Genomic DNA, 15,009 nt, shown 5'->3' on the forward strand with positions numbered 1-15,009 from the left:
ACTGACCCCCAGTCCCTGCAGGGCCAGCCACTGGGTCTCCTAATAAGACAGGACGTCTCCCTGTAGACAGAGAAGATGAGGGCAGTGACTGTGCATCCAGTGTAGACAGCACGGGGTGTAGACAGCTCTGGGTGTGTGACTGTGCTCGGGAAAGAGAGGTCGAGGCCAATGGATGCCCCGAGGGCTGTTTAAGGAGGAAGGGGCACAGCTAAGGCCAGGCCTGGTTACCGGGACCAGTGACCCCCAAAGGCCCCCCTCAGCCTGGGGGCAGTGAGGGGAGAGCCCCTTGCTGATTTATGGTCCTCCAGGGTAGACAGGAGTTAGGCTGCTAAGGCCTTGCTCCCTCCCTCCTCCTCCTCCCAGCTGGGGGTCAGCTGGGGTAGGGTGGCTCTCAGCTGGTTTCCAGATGGGCCTGGTGGAGGGAGCACCCAGGGGTGGAAAGCCAGACACCCTGAGTAAAGACGCCTGGTGGGTGTCAGCCGGCCCCATAGCTGCCTTTGTCTCTCTCTGTGGTTGTCTTTCCATCTCTCTGCCGGTCTCTGTCTCAGGCTCTGTCTCTGTCCCATGCAGCCCCCCTTCACCATGGCTGCCTGGGTGGGTAGGGGTGGGAGCTGGTGATTTATCACCCACTGCCTGTCTTCTATCGGAAACGCCGGGGGTGGGCGCAGACTGTGCAGTGAGCTATGGGCCCCCAGGGCTCTACCACCCACCCCAATGTTGTTGCTCTGTCTGGTCGGCGGGTGCACCCCCACCACCACGACCTGGCCAGGGGTTCGGTCCCCCAGACCTTCCCAGGGCCTCCTCCGCCGGCCTTACTCAAGTCTCCGCCCAGTGAGTGGCCAGCCCCTCCCCAGGCTGCAGGGGGGCCTCTGGAGGACCCCTCCATCCCTTCCCCCACCACCAGGTTGGTCGGGAAGTGGCAGAACCTCTGTTCCAGTCCGCTAGGGAGCCCCCTCCAGGCCTCCTACCCGGCGGCATCTGAGGCCAGCCCCTCACTGTCGCCCCTTCCCGTCCCGCAGCCTCTCTGCCCACCCCCGCCTCGGTGCACACAGCAGGGGCTCAATAAGTGTTTTCGGAGCAAACAGGCGTCGGGAGGGCGGAGGGCACACCTGGGCTGACCCCCCCACCCCTCCGCCCGGCGGAAGAGGTCCCTTATCTTCCCGGTTGACGGGCTGTCAGCAAGCCCGGGGCGGGTGGGGGGGCAGGGAGAGGGAGGGGAGGGGCGAGGGGAGGGGAGGGGGGAAGGGGAGGGGCGCGCTCCCCTCCCCGTCCGTCAGCAGCCCACGGCGCACCCCTCCCCGCCCCCCTGGGGTGTGCCACCCGCCCGCCCCTCTCGGCGATCCACAGCCCGCCAGCCTGGGCAAGTCCCCCGTTTTTTGGCCCCCGTTTCTCCGCGGGCCCTGGCTGCCCGCGCCCGGCGCCCACCTCGCCGCCCGCCCGCGGCCAGCGTTTCTGCAGATCGCGAGCGCCCTCTGGTGCCTCGGGGCCGCGGCGCGCGAAGGGAGGATGGGACGGGGTGCGGGGCAGCACCCATTTCACGGATGAGGACTGGCCCAGGCTCCCAGCGGAAGGTCGCAGCAGTGTCTGCCTGGGGATGCCGTCCGGCCCGGCGGGGGCTCGCTCTGTCCAACCCTTTGGCCGGCCACTCACTCGCTAGCTGGCCGCATGAAGGCCTGGGATGGGGCTTGAGCCGCTGGCGGACCTCAGGGGCACACGCCTAGCTGGACACCGTTTCCTGCGCCGTGTGTCAGGGAAGCTCCCTGCGGAGGACATGCTCGAGTGGGACCTCGAGTAGTGTGGACAGAATTACAGCAGGAAGGCACAAAGAGAGGTTCAGAGACACTGGCCTGGTAGGGGAGGGTACACCGAGGCTGGGCCTTGATGGAAAGCGGAGGGTCCTGAGAGCCCAGGGAGGCTGGGGGAACAGAGATGTGGTCTGAGAACCCCTGGAATGCAGGGAAAGGGGCCCTGAATCAGCCAGCCTGAGAGCCGGAGATGTGGTGGGGCTGGGCAGGGCCTTCGAGTGGGCCCCCACCTGTTCCCATCTGGAAGGAGTCTGAGGCCACAGAGGGGACCAGCCTGTCAGTGGGGAATGGGCCCTGGAATTGGTAAGTGTTCCAGGAGATGGAGGACAACAGTGGGGTGAGGGGGAAGGTAGGCCCCCTGGTCTGGGGCAAGGGGTCTAAGCTCTCCCTCCATGAACAGGGCCATTCAGGGGCGCTGAGCTGGGACCATCCACTTCCCCACACTCCTTGGAGGCTGAGGCCCAGGGTCAGTGCATAGAGGGTCATCTCAGGGTCAGGATTGGGACTGGGGGCTACCAGGCAGCTTGGAGAAGGTCAGCCATCGAGGCCAGGCCAGTGTTTCCCTGTGGCCAGTACTTGGCAGGAGCAGGTCTAAATCAAGGAGAACTGGCAAGAGGGGCAGGGGAATCCTGGAAGAACCATGGGGTTCAGCTGCCCCATCCACTGATGAGTGGGAAGTTCTTCTTTAGGTCCGACACACTGTATTGTCAGCCTTTTTCCTCCACCCTGCCTGCTAAAGCCCCCATGTCCACCGTCTCACCCGGGCACCGACCTAGGAGCCCTCAAGCCTGTGAGCAGTGAGCAGTGAATCTGGGCTCCTGCTGACCACTCCCCATAGCTCCTGCTGGGGCCTCGTCCTACAGCCCAGGGGAGCCTCCTCTTAGCTGGGGTCACCTAGGACCCTTGGGGCTACTTTCTCCTGGGCCCTGCATTTGTCCCCTTGAGGGCCTCAGTGAGGAAAAGAGAGGATCCCAAGGGCCTGGTCTCAGCCACGGAGGAAGCTCTGGGCCCAAGAGGAGACCCATCTGTGGGATCTGGTTTCCTTCTCTGGAAAGTAGGGGGAATGACCCCTTCCTGCACCATGTTGGGACTAAGTTTAGGAAGTTGCCTGTGTATCTTGCTGTGACAACGACTATCACCTCTGACCCCCACTAAGGGCTCTGGGGGTGCTGGGCCACCCCTGGGGAGAGCAGGATGGCAGTTCATTTGTACAAAGGAGCCACCGTCTCCGATGTGTTGATAAGCCTGGAAGGACAGCCGGATGCCTCGCACCTGCCTACAAAGGCTGGGTGGCTCCTGCCTCACGTCCCACCAGTAGACCCGAGATAGCATCAGCCCAACCGGAGAGTCATCCGTCTTGTCCTACAAAAGCCAGGACAAAGGCCATGTCAGCGGCAGCCTCCCCGACCCGGTCAGTGGGGGTCTGGGCCTTCCTGTGCCAGGCGGCTGAGGTCCAGGCCTGAGGCTCCATTGGGGTCCTGTTTGGAGTCCACAGGAGCAGCCATCATCGTTCTCAGGGCCAGCCAGGTGGAGGCCACATCTGGGTGGGAGTGGGGACACATTAGCTCATGGGCACCCCAGGTCCCCTGTAAGCAGCCTGTGTTGCACTGGAGTGCCCACAATGGAGTCCCTAGCCCTGATTGACAGCCAGGGGTCAGGGGTGACTTAAGGCCCTGAGAAGCACCTGGCTGGTCTGCACAGTTGGAGGTGCCTTCCCACAGTGAGTGGTGGCAAGGGGAGGACATGATTTCAGAGGGGTGTCCACTCACCCCTGCGGGGGCCTTCTATAGACCCCCTTTGCATGGCTTGGACCCCATCCCACCTGCCTTCCAGAGCTTCTCACTAGCTGCCCAGGAAGTACCAGGTGGGCCACCAGACCGTCCTCACCATCTCCAGTTCATCCCTGACTGTTCTGAAGGCTGCCACGGGGGAAACCTCACTGAACTGTCCTCAGAGCCACCTCCTGGCCCCTCACTAACTCCAGAATCTGCAGCTCAGAGCATCCTCTCACAACACTGCCCTGCAGTGTCCTCACTGTCCCCACACTGTCCTCATAGTGTCCTCACTGCCCACAGGGTCCTCACTGTCCACACTGTCCTCACTGTCCACAGCATCCTCACCCTCCAGTGTCCTTGCTCTCCCCACAGTGTCCTCACTCCCCACGGTCCTCTCTGTCCCTTGTCCTCGCTGCCCCACACTGTCTTTCATGTCCCCACTCCCCACTGTGTCCTTGCTGTCTCCACTGTGTCCTTGCCCTTCACACACTGTCTTCACTGTCCCCACAATGTCCTTTGGGCTTTCCTTCCCACCTGAACTTCTGTGAGAGTCGGTGCCTGGGGAGAGTTTGCTCGCTGACCCCGTTAGGAGGTTATCTGGGGTGTATGAAGGTGTGAGTGTCCCCTTGAACTGCTTCGCAGAGCTTGTTCTGTGGTTTGGGGAAGAGGGTTCCCAGGTCGTGGGTGTAGAGACGGGTCACATCGGGAGAAGGGTTTATTCTGCACTGGAGTTTGGCGTGAGGGACCCCGCAGGGTCTGGGCTGCGGCTGGTCCCCTGGGCCTGCCTAGGCGTCCAGGGCGCGGGCTCGCGCGTTAGCGGTGGGCTTGCAGCAGCGGGCCCCCGCGGACCGGGCCTGCAGAGGGGGGCGGGCCTGGGTGGAGGAGTGGGTCCAGGTTAGGGCGAGGGCTCCTCGGGGCGGGTCCTGTCGAGCTGGCCGGCCCGCCTGGCTCAGCGCCAGTCCGCTTCTCCTAGGACTCGCGGGCTCCCGCCGGCTCCGCCATCAGCGGGGCGGTCAGCGACGGGCGGTGCGCGGCGCGGGCGCGCAGCCTCCGCAGGCGCCGCAGGAGCAGCGCCAGAAGCAGCGCGTGCAGCAGCCCGAGGCCGAGCAGCAGCAGCTGTGCCGCCAGCGTCCCCCAGCAGAGCTCGCCGGGCAAGCAGGCGGCGCGAAGCTCCTGCTCGGTCAGGTAGGGCAGCACGCGGCCGCGGAGCGCGGGGGGCGCGGCGCAGCGCAGGTCGCGGTAGAGCGCGCGCTCCGGCCGGCCCGCCAGCCAGGCCCGCAGCGGCAGCAGGCGGCAGTCGCAGCGCCAGGGGTTGGAGCCCAGGTGCACCGCGCGCAGCGCGGGCAACCGGTCCAGCAGCCCCAGCGGCAGCGCCGTCAGGTTGTTGCCCGTCAGCACCAGTTCGGTTGTGTCCGATGGGAAGGCGGCCGGCAGCGAGGCCTGGGTCAGGCCGCGGCGCCCGCAGTCCACGCGCGTCCCGGCGCACCGACACGGTGCGGGGCAGCCCGCAGCCGGGCGGCTCGGCGGCGCGAGCAGCAGGAGCATTAGGCTCAGCGCCCCGCGCGGCCCTGGAAGGGAAGCGCCATGGTGAGCCAGGTGGCCCGCTGGGCAACGAGGTGGGGTCCCTCAGCACCTAGAGCGCCGGGCCTGGCTCCAGCCCCCGAGACCCGCGCTCCCCATTGCCCGCAAGCCTTGCCACCCCGACCGCCCCGCGCACGGGCTCTGTTTCCTCTAAGTCTGACCCAAATCTCTCCCTACTGCAGCCAAAATGACTGGAGCACCTCCCAACCCTCCTCTGCTCAGGGTGTGGCCTGGCCCCGCCATCAGACTCACCAGAGCCCATGGCGAGAGAATGGTGGCCCGGCTTGCTCTGGACCTGGAGGCGTTTGCCCGAGAACCAGCAGATAAGGCCGCCACGCCTCTGCCAGGCCGCGGCGCTCCCGGTGCACCGACCACAGCACAGCTGTCCCGCCAGAAATAACCCCAAGGCTGCCTCCACAGGAGCTGCGGCCGCTGATAGGGCTCCATCGCCAGGGCCAGCACCGCCGCGCTTCCGCCCCCAACCCGCCCCAAGGAGCACTCGGACACCCGCAGGACGTTCACCAACATTGTTCTCCTGTCACCAGGACAGGACGGCATTCGCAACTTAACAAAACTGAAGAATGGGGCTTGGGGAAGGGTTCATGCGGGTAGAGGGATGGGAGGGGTAAGGGCTAGGGAACCCAGGGCAACAATGATGCTGGGGAGAAGGGACCCCCAGCCACAGGCAGGGAACAGAAGTCTAGGCATGGGAGTTGCCAGGGGATGGCCCACAGCCCACTGCTCCTGGAGCCCTCCACAAACCACAGCTGTGGGGGAGGGGCGTGGGCTATCACAGGCATCCCAGCCCCATGCCACCATCCTGGCCTGCAGTGGGCTGGTCTCCTTAGGTCTGGAGGGATCCTAAGTGCCTCAGGTGCCCCACCTGCCTGCTGAGCTACCAGGTGAGGAGGGAAGAGAGGACCTGGCCCACACCCCCACAAAGTGAGGTCAGCATATGCTGGGTGGGCCACGGGAGCAGGGGAACACAGCTCCCAAGTCTGCTGTGGCACTGGGGTGGGGAATAGGTCCGAGAACCTGGTGATCTACTCCCTTATTCTGCCTTGGTTTACCTGCCTGCCTGAGTAGGACCTGGAGTCTTGAGTGCTGTGACTTTCTGGGGTGAGGGGGAAATCTCAAAAGTTACAGCCCAACCTAGCTCCTGCTTCCCCAAGGCCAGAGTGAGGGCCATTGCCCAGGCCCCATGGGAACAGATACAAATAAGGGAAAGGGCTGATGCTGAGAATAAATTAGGGTCGGCTGGGGTTGTGACCCCAAGTCTCTGGGTCAGGTCAGGAATACTCTGGGTCTAGGCCACTCTGGGATTGGGGTTGCATCCAGGCCTGTCAGAGATCCAGATGAATCCAGGGTTGAATCCAGGCTGGTTGGGGTCCAGGGTTGGGAAGGGACAGTCCAGAAACTGGCAGTATATCCATGGCAACGTGGGACTGGGGCAGGGTCACTGGTCCTGCATTTGCTGTTTCATCTTCTGCAGCATCTCTTGCATCCGCCTCAGCTGGGGTGTGGGGCAGGAACGGAAGGCGGGGTGAGAAATGACATGGGAGGGTCCTGGTTCAGTCCCCCACCTCCAGCCCCACCCCCACCCCAGCTCCATGCCCCACCAACCTCCTCATCCTTCATCCTGATAAGTTTCTCTGTCTCAGCGTCAGGGGTGGGCAGTGGCAGGATGGGGATGGGGCTCTCCATGCGGCTGTCCTGGGTTAGTTTGCTAAAGCGGGGACAAGAGGAACAGTGCAGTGCTGCTGGGAGGTTCAGTCAACCCCACTACTACCAAGCCTGCCTTCCTGAGCTCCCACACCTCTGGGCTGGGCTAAGGAGACAAGGTGCTGGGGAGCCAATTTGGGGGCTGGGGCAAGGTTCAAGTCTGGGTGGGCAGCCAGGACAAAGCTTGGTTATAGAGATTTGTCTGAGGCCAGGAGGTGCACGTCCAGGTTTGGGACGGGATGATGCACCTGGTCATCTGCTGGATGCAGTGTGCGCGGTAGTTCTCGTAGTGCACGTCGCAGGTCACATCCTTGAGGTCATGCATGTGTGTGCGGATGAGCATGTTGCGCAGCTTCACGAAGTCGCAGTGCGCCTGGTTCTCCACTGCGGGGCGGGAGTGAGCAGTGGGTGGGACACCAGCCAGAGGAGCCTTCCCACCCAGCATGCTGTGCCTTATACCTGGACTCACCCTCCACGATCCCCCAGGGGTACAGTCGCCCCCGGACTCGCTGCCCCTTGGCCTCCACCACTGTGTTGCTGCCGATTACCGCGAAGGGTGCACTCTCCTGAGGAGGGGCAGGTGCAAGGGCTCACGCCCAATTAATATGGGTTAGTGTTAGAGAGGGCCATAGGCACTCAGCGCCTGGTTAGCCCCTCCAGCATCACCATCAGTGACCTCTCCCCAAAGAGATCCTGGTGTCATCCCCACTCCCCACCCCTTCTGGCCTCTCTGCTGCTGGCTGAGGCCAGAACTCGTGCAGCTTACATCCAAGGGCTATGACTGAGCCTATGCCTCCTAGTGAGGCCCCTGCTGACTTTGGTTGGGGCCAAGGGCCTGCCCAACCCTGCTCCTGGCCTTGTGACCTCTTGTCCCCAGCATGGGCTTGGTTATAACCACTCTAGATGCTGGGGCACTCAAAGCCACCCCTACCCTCTGTTGCACAGAATTCTGGGAGACAGTGCATACGCCGCCCACTTGGCCACCGGCTGGGCCCTTCTGCTGGTGACTCATGAGAAGACTGAGGAGCGGGGTCAGGGAGGGGGCCTGGCCAGAAGCTGTGCCTTTGGGTCCTGGCAAGAGCTCCATGGCTCACTCACCACGAGGGACCCAAGTACACAAGGCGGGCAGGAACATGGGCGACCCTAGCCGTCTCCGGCTAGATGAAGAGACTCCACTGCCCAGACTAAAGACCCTTATCGCAACCCCCAGCTGGACCCTGGCACTCTGCCCCCTCCAGGCGCCAGGTGAACTGGACTTCTGTTCCCTCCCTGCCCACCGGGCTGCTTGCTCACCTTCAGCTCCCGGTCCTGCTGCTTGAACTCCTCATCCTCGTCTGAGTCACACTCAGGGAACTGATACACATGGATCCCGAACTTGTCAATCTCTTCCCGGATCTGCAGTGGAGCACGGCTGTCAGATTTAGGGCTGGCCAGGTCCCAGGGGCCCCGTGGGGTGGTGCCTGCGGTCAGCACACCTGGTGCTCTTGGAGCCCAGTTCCTGGGTCAGACCCACCCCACACCGGCTCACCCGCTCCTTCAGCTTCCGGATCTCACTGGGGACCAGACAGTCGGCTTTGGCAATGAGGGGCACGATGTTCACCTTCTCGTGCAGAGCCTTCATGAAACCCACGTCCACCGGCCGCAGCCTGCAGGGAGCAGCCAGCTGGTGAGGGGCCGGTGGGGCGATGGCGGGCGGGGGGGGGGACTCGGGGAGGGAATGGCTGTGGGGCCTCAGGTGGCTCTGCGGAGGCGGGCGGCCCTGGCCTCGGGACGGGCACGCACCCGTGCCCAAAGGGAGAGATGAAGTACAGGCAGCAGTGCACCCGGTTGTCTTGGATGTTCTTGCGGTTGAGTCCGCTCTCGTCACGAAAATACTGCTCAAACTGCTGGTCCACGTAGTCCGTAATGGGCTTCCAGCTGTGGGCAGGAGGCGCGTGAGGCCGGGCTGCGGGGGCAGCGGGGCACCAGGGGGGCTGCGTCAGCCTGGGCGGGCGCCGCCCCAGCCAGGCCTTCCTCACCACTCAGAGTTGTTCACAGCATCCCCGAAGCCTGGCGTGTCCACAATGGTGAGCTTTAGCTTGACCCCCTTCTCCTCGATGTCCACTGTGTGCTTCAGGATCTCTACCGTCTGGCTGATGCGCTCTGTGGGGAAGGTAGACGTGGCTCGGAGGGGCCCCTGACCCTCACCCCTTACCCTGGGCAGCCAGGATCCTATTCTCATCCATCCTAGTGTTTGGCCTTGACCACAAGGCCTGACTGTGTTTCAGGCCACTCCTGCTGGACCCTGAAGAGAAGACCCATGCTGTGGGGGGACAGAAGGGGGGCTGGGCCCGGAAGAGCACCCTTTGAGGGGTCACACAGGAGGGGATGGTAAACCAGTGCCCGGACAGCTCGAGGGTTCACTCACCCTCAGCACTGAGAAGCTTCCGGTCCTTGTACAGGTCGGTCAGGAAGAGGCTGTGGACCAGTGTGGACTTCCCCAGGCCTGACTCACCTGCCCACAGGTACAGTGAAGGGGCTGGATTAGGTCTGAGGCCCCACAGCAGAACCTGGCCAGCCAGTGCCCCAGCCACCCCACCTCGGAGACTGGCCCACTCACCGGCCACCATGAGCGTGAAATCGAAGCCCTTCTTCACCGACTTCCGGTGCACCTGGTTGGGCAGCGTGGCAAAGCCCACGTACTGCTTGTCAATATCCTGGGGGCAGGGGCGGGCAGGTCAGGGGTACTCTGGGGCTCCTGGGCAGCCCCACGCCCTGTCCCCTATGCAGCTCAGGCAAAGAGACAGCAGAGGACAGAGTCCCCAGGGTGAGGTATTTCAATGGCAGAAAGGGGATGAGGGCCTGTGGGGAAAGGCCTGGAGGTAGGAAGGCAGGTCAGGGGGTGGCTGGTGAAGGCACCCTTGCCCCAGCCTCAGAGAAGGGCTTTGCAGGGTCCCAAGACTCCCTGCGTGTGTGTGTGTGTGTGTGTAGGGAGAGACGTCCGGCTGCAGCAGACACAATCAGTGTCCCTTGAGTGGACAAAGGCACCAAAACCCAGACTCTTCGGACATGCCCCAGGCCCTTCATAGGCAGGAGGAGCCCGGTCTCAATACTCACCCCTCCCGAGTGTACCAGGGGGTGGGAGGCCCCGCGTGGCCCGGATCCAGCCGCGGGGGTGGCTGGCTGCAGCAACGTCGGAGCAGGGGCTATTTATAGATACCGGCGCTGAGCCTCCCCCGCCCGCGGGGTCCCGCGCCCACCACCTGTGGACCCTGGCCCTGTGGGTCCCTGCGACATCTCCGGGCCCCGGGGCCTGGCCCCGGCAGGCGCGCACACACTGACCCACATTCCACTCCCCTCTCCACACACACCTTGAGCCGCCTCTGGGCCTGGGTCCGCGGCGACAGCAGCTGCTCCACCAGGCGGTCCTGGGGCGCTGCCAGGGAGTCCATCACAGCGACCCCCCCAGACCCAGCTGGCGCCTTCGGACCCCAGACCGGGTCAGGCCGACGCGGGCCCGACGTTCCCGAGGGACTTAGACGCGGTAGTGCCTCGGGGCCCTGTTCCCGGTCGCGTTTTAGGGACACGGGAGCCGAGGCCGGGAAACCCGACGTGGCCCACCCGGGGTGCCGCCGACCCCGGAGGCCGCTCGAGCCATCCCCCTGCCTCTGCGGACCCGCCCTGAGACGCGCGGCGTCGCAGCCACAGCCGGCCCCGCTCTGCACGCGAGCCAGAGGCGGGGCTCCGCGCAGGACCGCCCCGCGCTGTCGCCGGGAAACGGTCGCCTGGAAATTGGGCCGCGGGCGGAGCCACCCGAAAGCTGCCGGGAGGGCAGGGCCGAGCCCAGGCGTAGGGGGACGCGGCGAGGACGGGGAGCCCCACTGCCCGACCCGCGGCCTCCGTCCAGCCGTCGGGACAACAGGGGTAAAGGGGGGTAAGGTGGGGGCGGGGCGGAGGAGCCTGTGGCCGCTGCGTCCCGCCCCTCCAGAGGTGCGCGCAGCTTCTGTCCGCCAGAGGGCGCCGAAGGCCGCTCCCGGGCCCCACGCGCACCCACGCGGGACCGGCGCGTGCACCCTGCTTTCCTCGCAGACTCCGCCCGAAAGCCGCCGGCGGTGTCACGGCGTCCGCACTACCCACGGGCGCACCCCTCCGGACACTCCCCCTCCCCTCCGCCTGAGGCTGAGCCGCCCCTCCCCCTCGTGGGTGCATGTTTGTGTGTGTGCTCGGGGCTACTTGAACCAGTGTGGCCCCCAAGGTACGTGAGGGAGCCGAACGAGGACACAGCCCACCTTCCCCAAGAATCAGAGCCAACCTCCTGAGCCTAGACACCCACCCACCCCCTGCTATATCCACCCCGCCCCCTTCCCACCCAGAGGAGGCGACCAGTCAGAGCTCTAGCCACTGACCCTGCTCTACCTCGAAACTTGGAAGCTGCGGCCAGCATGTTGCTCCACTAACCTGAGGCCACCCATGCGCTGCCCTGGCTGTCCCCAGAAAGCCCTTGCCAGCAGATGTGGAGGTGTGTGGAGTGGGACCCCATCCCCGCACCCATTCCCTCTGAGTCCCTCTGACTGCTCTGACGCACAGAACTGGGAACACAGGGATTGGAGAGCTCCAGCGAGCTCAGCCCTTACCCCCATGTGGCCAACCCCAGGAACCACAGCGGTCTCCTGAGCCACCAAACCCTCACCATCCCCTCCAGTACCCAACTAGAATCTGAACGAGAGTGCCAGCTGGACAGGAAGGGAGGTCTGGCAAGGAGTTAGGGTGTGGGCACATGCCCCCTAGACTATATGTGTTAGTAGGGACAGGAGGTCCCCCTACTGTGGAGGAGCCTCTGTCCCAATGGCCAGGATTGTGGTGCTGCTGTAGGGCCTGGAGCCACTGGCACCTGGTGAGGAGGAGTAGGCCCACAGCTGGGAACAGGAGAGTTTTTTATCCAAGAGAAGAGTGTGGAGAGTGGAGGGAAGCCACAGGGCCCCCAGCTTTTTCAGACAGGCTCCCAGTTCTTGCTCCAAGAAAGCTGCCTCGTGGCCATGCTGACCTGCAGGAGGCCTCTGTGCTAAATCTACTTTAGACATGGCCCTCAGCCCAACGCCCACCCTGAAGACTGGCATTTCAGGCCCAGGGCATCTCCAGGAAGACAGACAGACCTGGGTCTGGGTTCAGGCTGAGAGGGGGCCTCAGCACTCCACAGCCTGGTGTCTAACAGAGTTTGTGGCTCCCAGATTGCTTCATTTTCCCCACTGGTAAGGCACAGCCTCTGCGAGGCATAGCTCCCAAATTGCCTGCCCCATCACCCAACTGTGCCCAGACAGGGCCAGTGGAGTCCCTGGGAGAGCCCTGAGGAAGGGGCCCTGCCACTGCCTTTCTATCACCCTGAAGCACAACAAATTCTCAGGGCTTCCCAAACCCTAGACACAGCTGTGCCCACCTCCTCGAGCCTGAGACTCTCGAGGCATTTCCATTCTTAGAATCACCCGAGTCAGTTCTGGAAGCAGTCACCAGAGCCAACAGAGCCTCCATCACTGCCTGAGACTGCGTGGGGATTGGAGGAAGGGGCGCAGAGGGCCACCAGAGCCCTCCCTACTTCCTAAAATGGGCTCCCCCTACCCCCTTTCACAGAGTGTGGACAGGCTACCGCTCAGTAACACCAGCAGTGGTAACAGTGAAGCCGTGTGTGCTCTCTCCTGCCCCAAACACCTGGGTGCATGGCCCTGCTCCCAGGTCTCCCCCTCTGGCTGCACGGTGCCCTCTCCCTCAGGTCCTAGGGGCAGGGGATAGGTTAAGATTGCACCTAGCTGACTTCAAAGCAGGGAGCAGACACAGGCCTAAAGGGGCTCACACCCCAGCCAGGGGAGTCCCTGGGTGGTGCTGGCCAGCAACTGCCTGAAGCAGTGACTGCAGGCCCAGGAGAAGCAGTGGGGGCTGGTCTTCCAGGCCTTCCCTCTCTCTCCCTCAAACAATGGCCTGGCGGCATGTGTCCCTGCATCTTAGGCATTGTCCAACCCGCCTGTGATGGGGAGGCAGTTCCCAGCCTGGACTCCCTGGGGAGCTCCTCACTGGCAGGGTGAGGTTGACACGAGGCCCCTCCCCAGGAGCCTCACAAGTCCCAGGGCGGGGCGTGTCCCTGCCAGGAGACTGGCATCAGGCAGCCAGTGACTCCCAGTCCCCACCCCACCTACTGGGCTGCACCTAGCCCACCTGTCTCAATCTGGGCCAGCACTTCAGGGTTCCACACAGCAATCTACCCGGTGTATGAGCTCCCATCCACACCAGGGCTGCCAGGGCCACCCTGGTGCCAGAGTTGGGCCCTTCTTTTCTCCCCTAAACATGGCTGTTTTCAAGCCTGAGAGGCCCCAGCAGGTCTGCTTCAGAGTCCGCAGCCCACCTGGTTACCCACCCCCATCTCACTCTCTGGGTCTCCTCTCTGTTTAACCCTGAACCCATCTGGGTTTCACAGTGGGTGGCCAGACCAGCCTCCTGTTGGGTCCTGCATTCCTGGAAGGTGGGGACCAAGCCAACCCCTTTGGATGGCCACAAGCCTATTTGTGCCCACTAGGTTGGAAGACCCTTGCTGGGCTTGGGGATGACTCAGACCAGGTCTCCGAGCCTCTCAGCCTGGAGGAGGCCTGGCCACAGATCAGCCCACTCAAATTGGTGTGGGGAGAGAGAGAGGCATAAGATACAGAGGATTGGGGTGGGGTGGGCAGACGTCCCCTGTGGGGGGCTGCTCAGGGTTTCTGTGAAGGCTGGTGACATAGAGACCCCACCCCCAGGCTGGTGCAAGGCCCCCCAGCCTGTGGCCCGCCATAACCAGTGGTCTCACTCCGGACCCTCAGCACACGGCCTAAGGCCAGGTCAGCTTGAGGATGCAGGCGCTGGACCAGTGGGAGAAGGGCAGCTGGCCGGTACACCCATCCGGGGAGGGATGCACACGCCTGCTGTGAGGGTCAGAGGCCAGGCCCCTTGGCATGGCGCCCACTCCTCCCATCCGCACCCCCAGGCGCTGCAGCACTGCCCACGCTGACAATCGGTTATCGCGACAGGGTGGGGTGAGGGCCGGCGGGGGTGGGGTCTCGCCTGGGCGCCCGCAGCCTTGGTGCCACAACGGGTGACAGCCAGCGGGGCGAGCGGCCACACGCCCGCACGTACCTGCTTGTCCTCTGCTGGGTCGGGGTCGGGGTCGGGTCGGGGTCCGGGTCCGGGCGGTTCCGGGCCGGCGAGCGGGGGAGAGACGGAGAGACACGGTGAGAGACGGGCAGGCGGCGGGGACAAAGGCGCGCGCGGGCGCGCGGGCGGGCGCCAGGCTCACCTGGAGTCGCCAGCTTGCTCTTGTACCGCAGGCCTGTGCTCATGGTGGCCGCCGGCGGGGGACGTGCGGCGGCGGGCGCGCGGGCGGGGCGCGGCGACGAGCGGCGAGGCCGAGGCCGGGCTGCGGGGTGACCGGCCCTCCGCGCGTCGCCGCCCGCCCCGCCCGCGCGCCCGGCAGCCAATCGGCGCCCGCCGCGCCCACGCGCGACCCGGCGCGGCCCGCGGGGGCGGGGACCCGGGCGCCCCCCACCCGCGCCCGCGGCCTGGGGGCCACACCCTCCCCTCCATCCGGAGGAGGTGCCGTGCCCACTGCCGGACACCCAGCCCCACCTCCCTTGTCCCTTTGCTCACTCCGGACCGCTACGCCTTCTGCTCTCTCAGCTGCCCCCGTCCAAACCTGGGCCACTGGACACCTTGCCCTGTGGCCCTTGTGTTAAAACTGCCTCTTGGGGTCTGGCTGCCTCATGCCAGCTCCTGCTCTGCAACCCGCCCTGCTCTGCAGATTCCGGATCCTGGACCTCCTAGATTCCGGATCCTGGCTTTCTGTCCTGGAGCACAGTGACCCGCACTATGAAGGGAGGTCCGGGGCTTGCGCCCCATTTACATGTGAGGAAGCTGAGGCCCCAGGCCTGCAATGAGTACATGGAACTCACGAACATGAGTGCCTCCCATCCTCTCTGTCACAATCACACTCCTGGTACCCGCAGCCTGGACCTCTTCTTGTAGTGCTCCCAGGTGGCAAGTCTGGAGCCTTTGGTCTCTCAGAAAGGGACAGTCAGACCTTTCTGACTGGTCACTACCTCTCCAGGTGAGGGTTCCTTGGAGGGAGATGA

General features: G+C 64.4%; 2 protein-coding genes across 4 annotated transcripts; both read right to left on the reverse strand.

Annotated features, from left to right (window-relative positions):
• Nucleotides 1-4,549: 4,549 nt before the first annotated feature.
• Nucleotides 4,550-5,494, reverse strand: GP1BB (glycoprotein Ib platelet subunit beta). The gene is made up of 2 exons (XM_087828674.1): nucleotides 5,414-5,494; nucleotides 4,550-5,148 (listed from the first exon to the last, which is right to left on the reverse strand). The coding sequence occupies exons 1-2, from the start codon at nucleotides 5,421-5,423 to the stop codon at nucleotides 4,550-4,552; spliced, it is 609 nt and encodes a 202-aa protein (XP_087684800.1). The 5' UTR covers nucleotides 5,424-5,494.
• Nucleotides 5,495-5,662: 168 nt separating this feature from the next.
• SEPTIN5 (septin 5) lies at nucleotides 5,663-14,257 on the reverse strand. Of its 3 annotated transcripts, none has more exons than XM_087828672.1 (12): nucleotides 14,178-14,257; nucleotides 14,018-14,031; nucleotides 9,483-9,579; nucleotides 9,291-9,377; nucleotides 8,902-9,025; nucleotides 8,666-8,800; nucleotides 8,412-8,529; nucleotides 8,177-8,278; nucleotides 7,353-7,449; nucleotides 7,132-7,267; nucleotides 6,785-6,887; nucleotides 5,664-6,674 (listed from the first exon to the last, which is right to left on the reverse strand). In XM_087828672.1, the coding sequence occupies exons 1-12, from the start codon at nucleotides 14,218-14,220 to the stop codon at nucleotides 6,618-6,620; spliced, it is 1,113 nt and encodes a 370-aa protein (XP_087684798.1). In that variant the 5' UTR covers nucleotides 14,221-14,257; the 3' UTR covers nucleotides 5,664-6,617. The 3 variants fall into 3 exon arrangements, with proteins under 3 accessions (XP_016059843.1, XP_087684798.1, XP_087684799.1); XM_087828673.1 differs by having other exon boundaries at nucleotides 14,018-14,028; nucleotides 14,178-14,235; XM_016204357.2 differs by lacking the exons at nucleotides 14,018-14,031; nucleotides 14,178-14,257 and adding an exon at nucleotides 10,234-10,401 and having other exon boundaries at nucleotides 5,663-6,674.
• Between the last annotated feature and the right edge of the window lie 752 nt (nucleotides 14,258-15,009).

This window comes from Miniopterus natalensis, chromosome 20, assembly GCF_054644295.1.
Source record: "Miniopterus natalensis isolate mMinNat1 chromosome 20, mMinNat1.hap1, whole genome shotgun sequence".
In the NCBI taxonomy this organism is placed as follows: Eukaryota; Metazoa; Chordata; class Mammalia; order Chiroptera; family Miniopteridae; genus Miniopterus; species Miniopterus natalensis.

Coding starts and splice junctions, on each gene's coding strand:
- SEPTIN5 (XM_016204357.2), bottom strand. CDS start 10,314: ATGGACTCCCTGGCAGCGCCCCAGGACCGCCTGGTGGAGCAGCTGCTG. Junction 8,279..8,411: donor TCCGGAAGCTGAAGGAGCGG/GTGAGCCGGTGT, acceptor GCTCCACTGCAG/ATCCGGGAAGAGATTGACAA. Junction 6,888..7,131: donor TGCATCCAGCAGATGACCAG/GTGCATCATCCC, acceptor TCCCCGCTTTAG/CAAACTAACCCAGGACAGCC.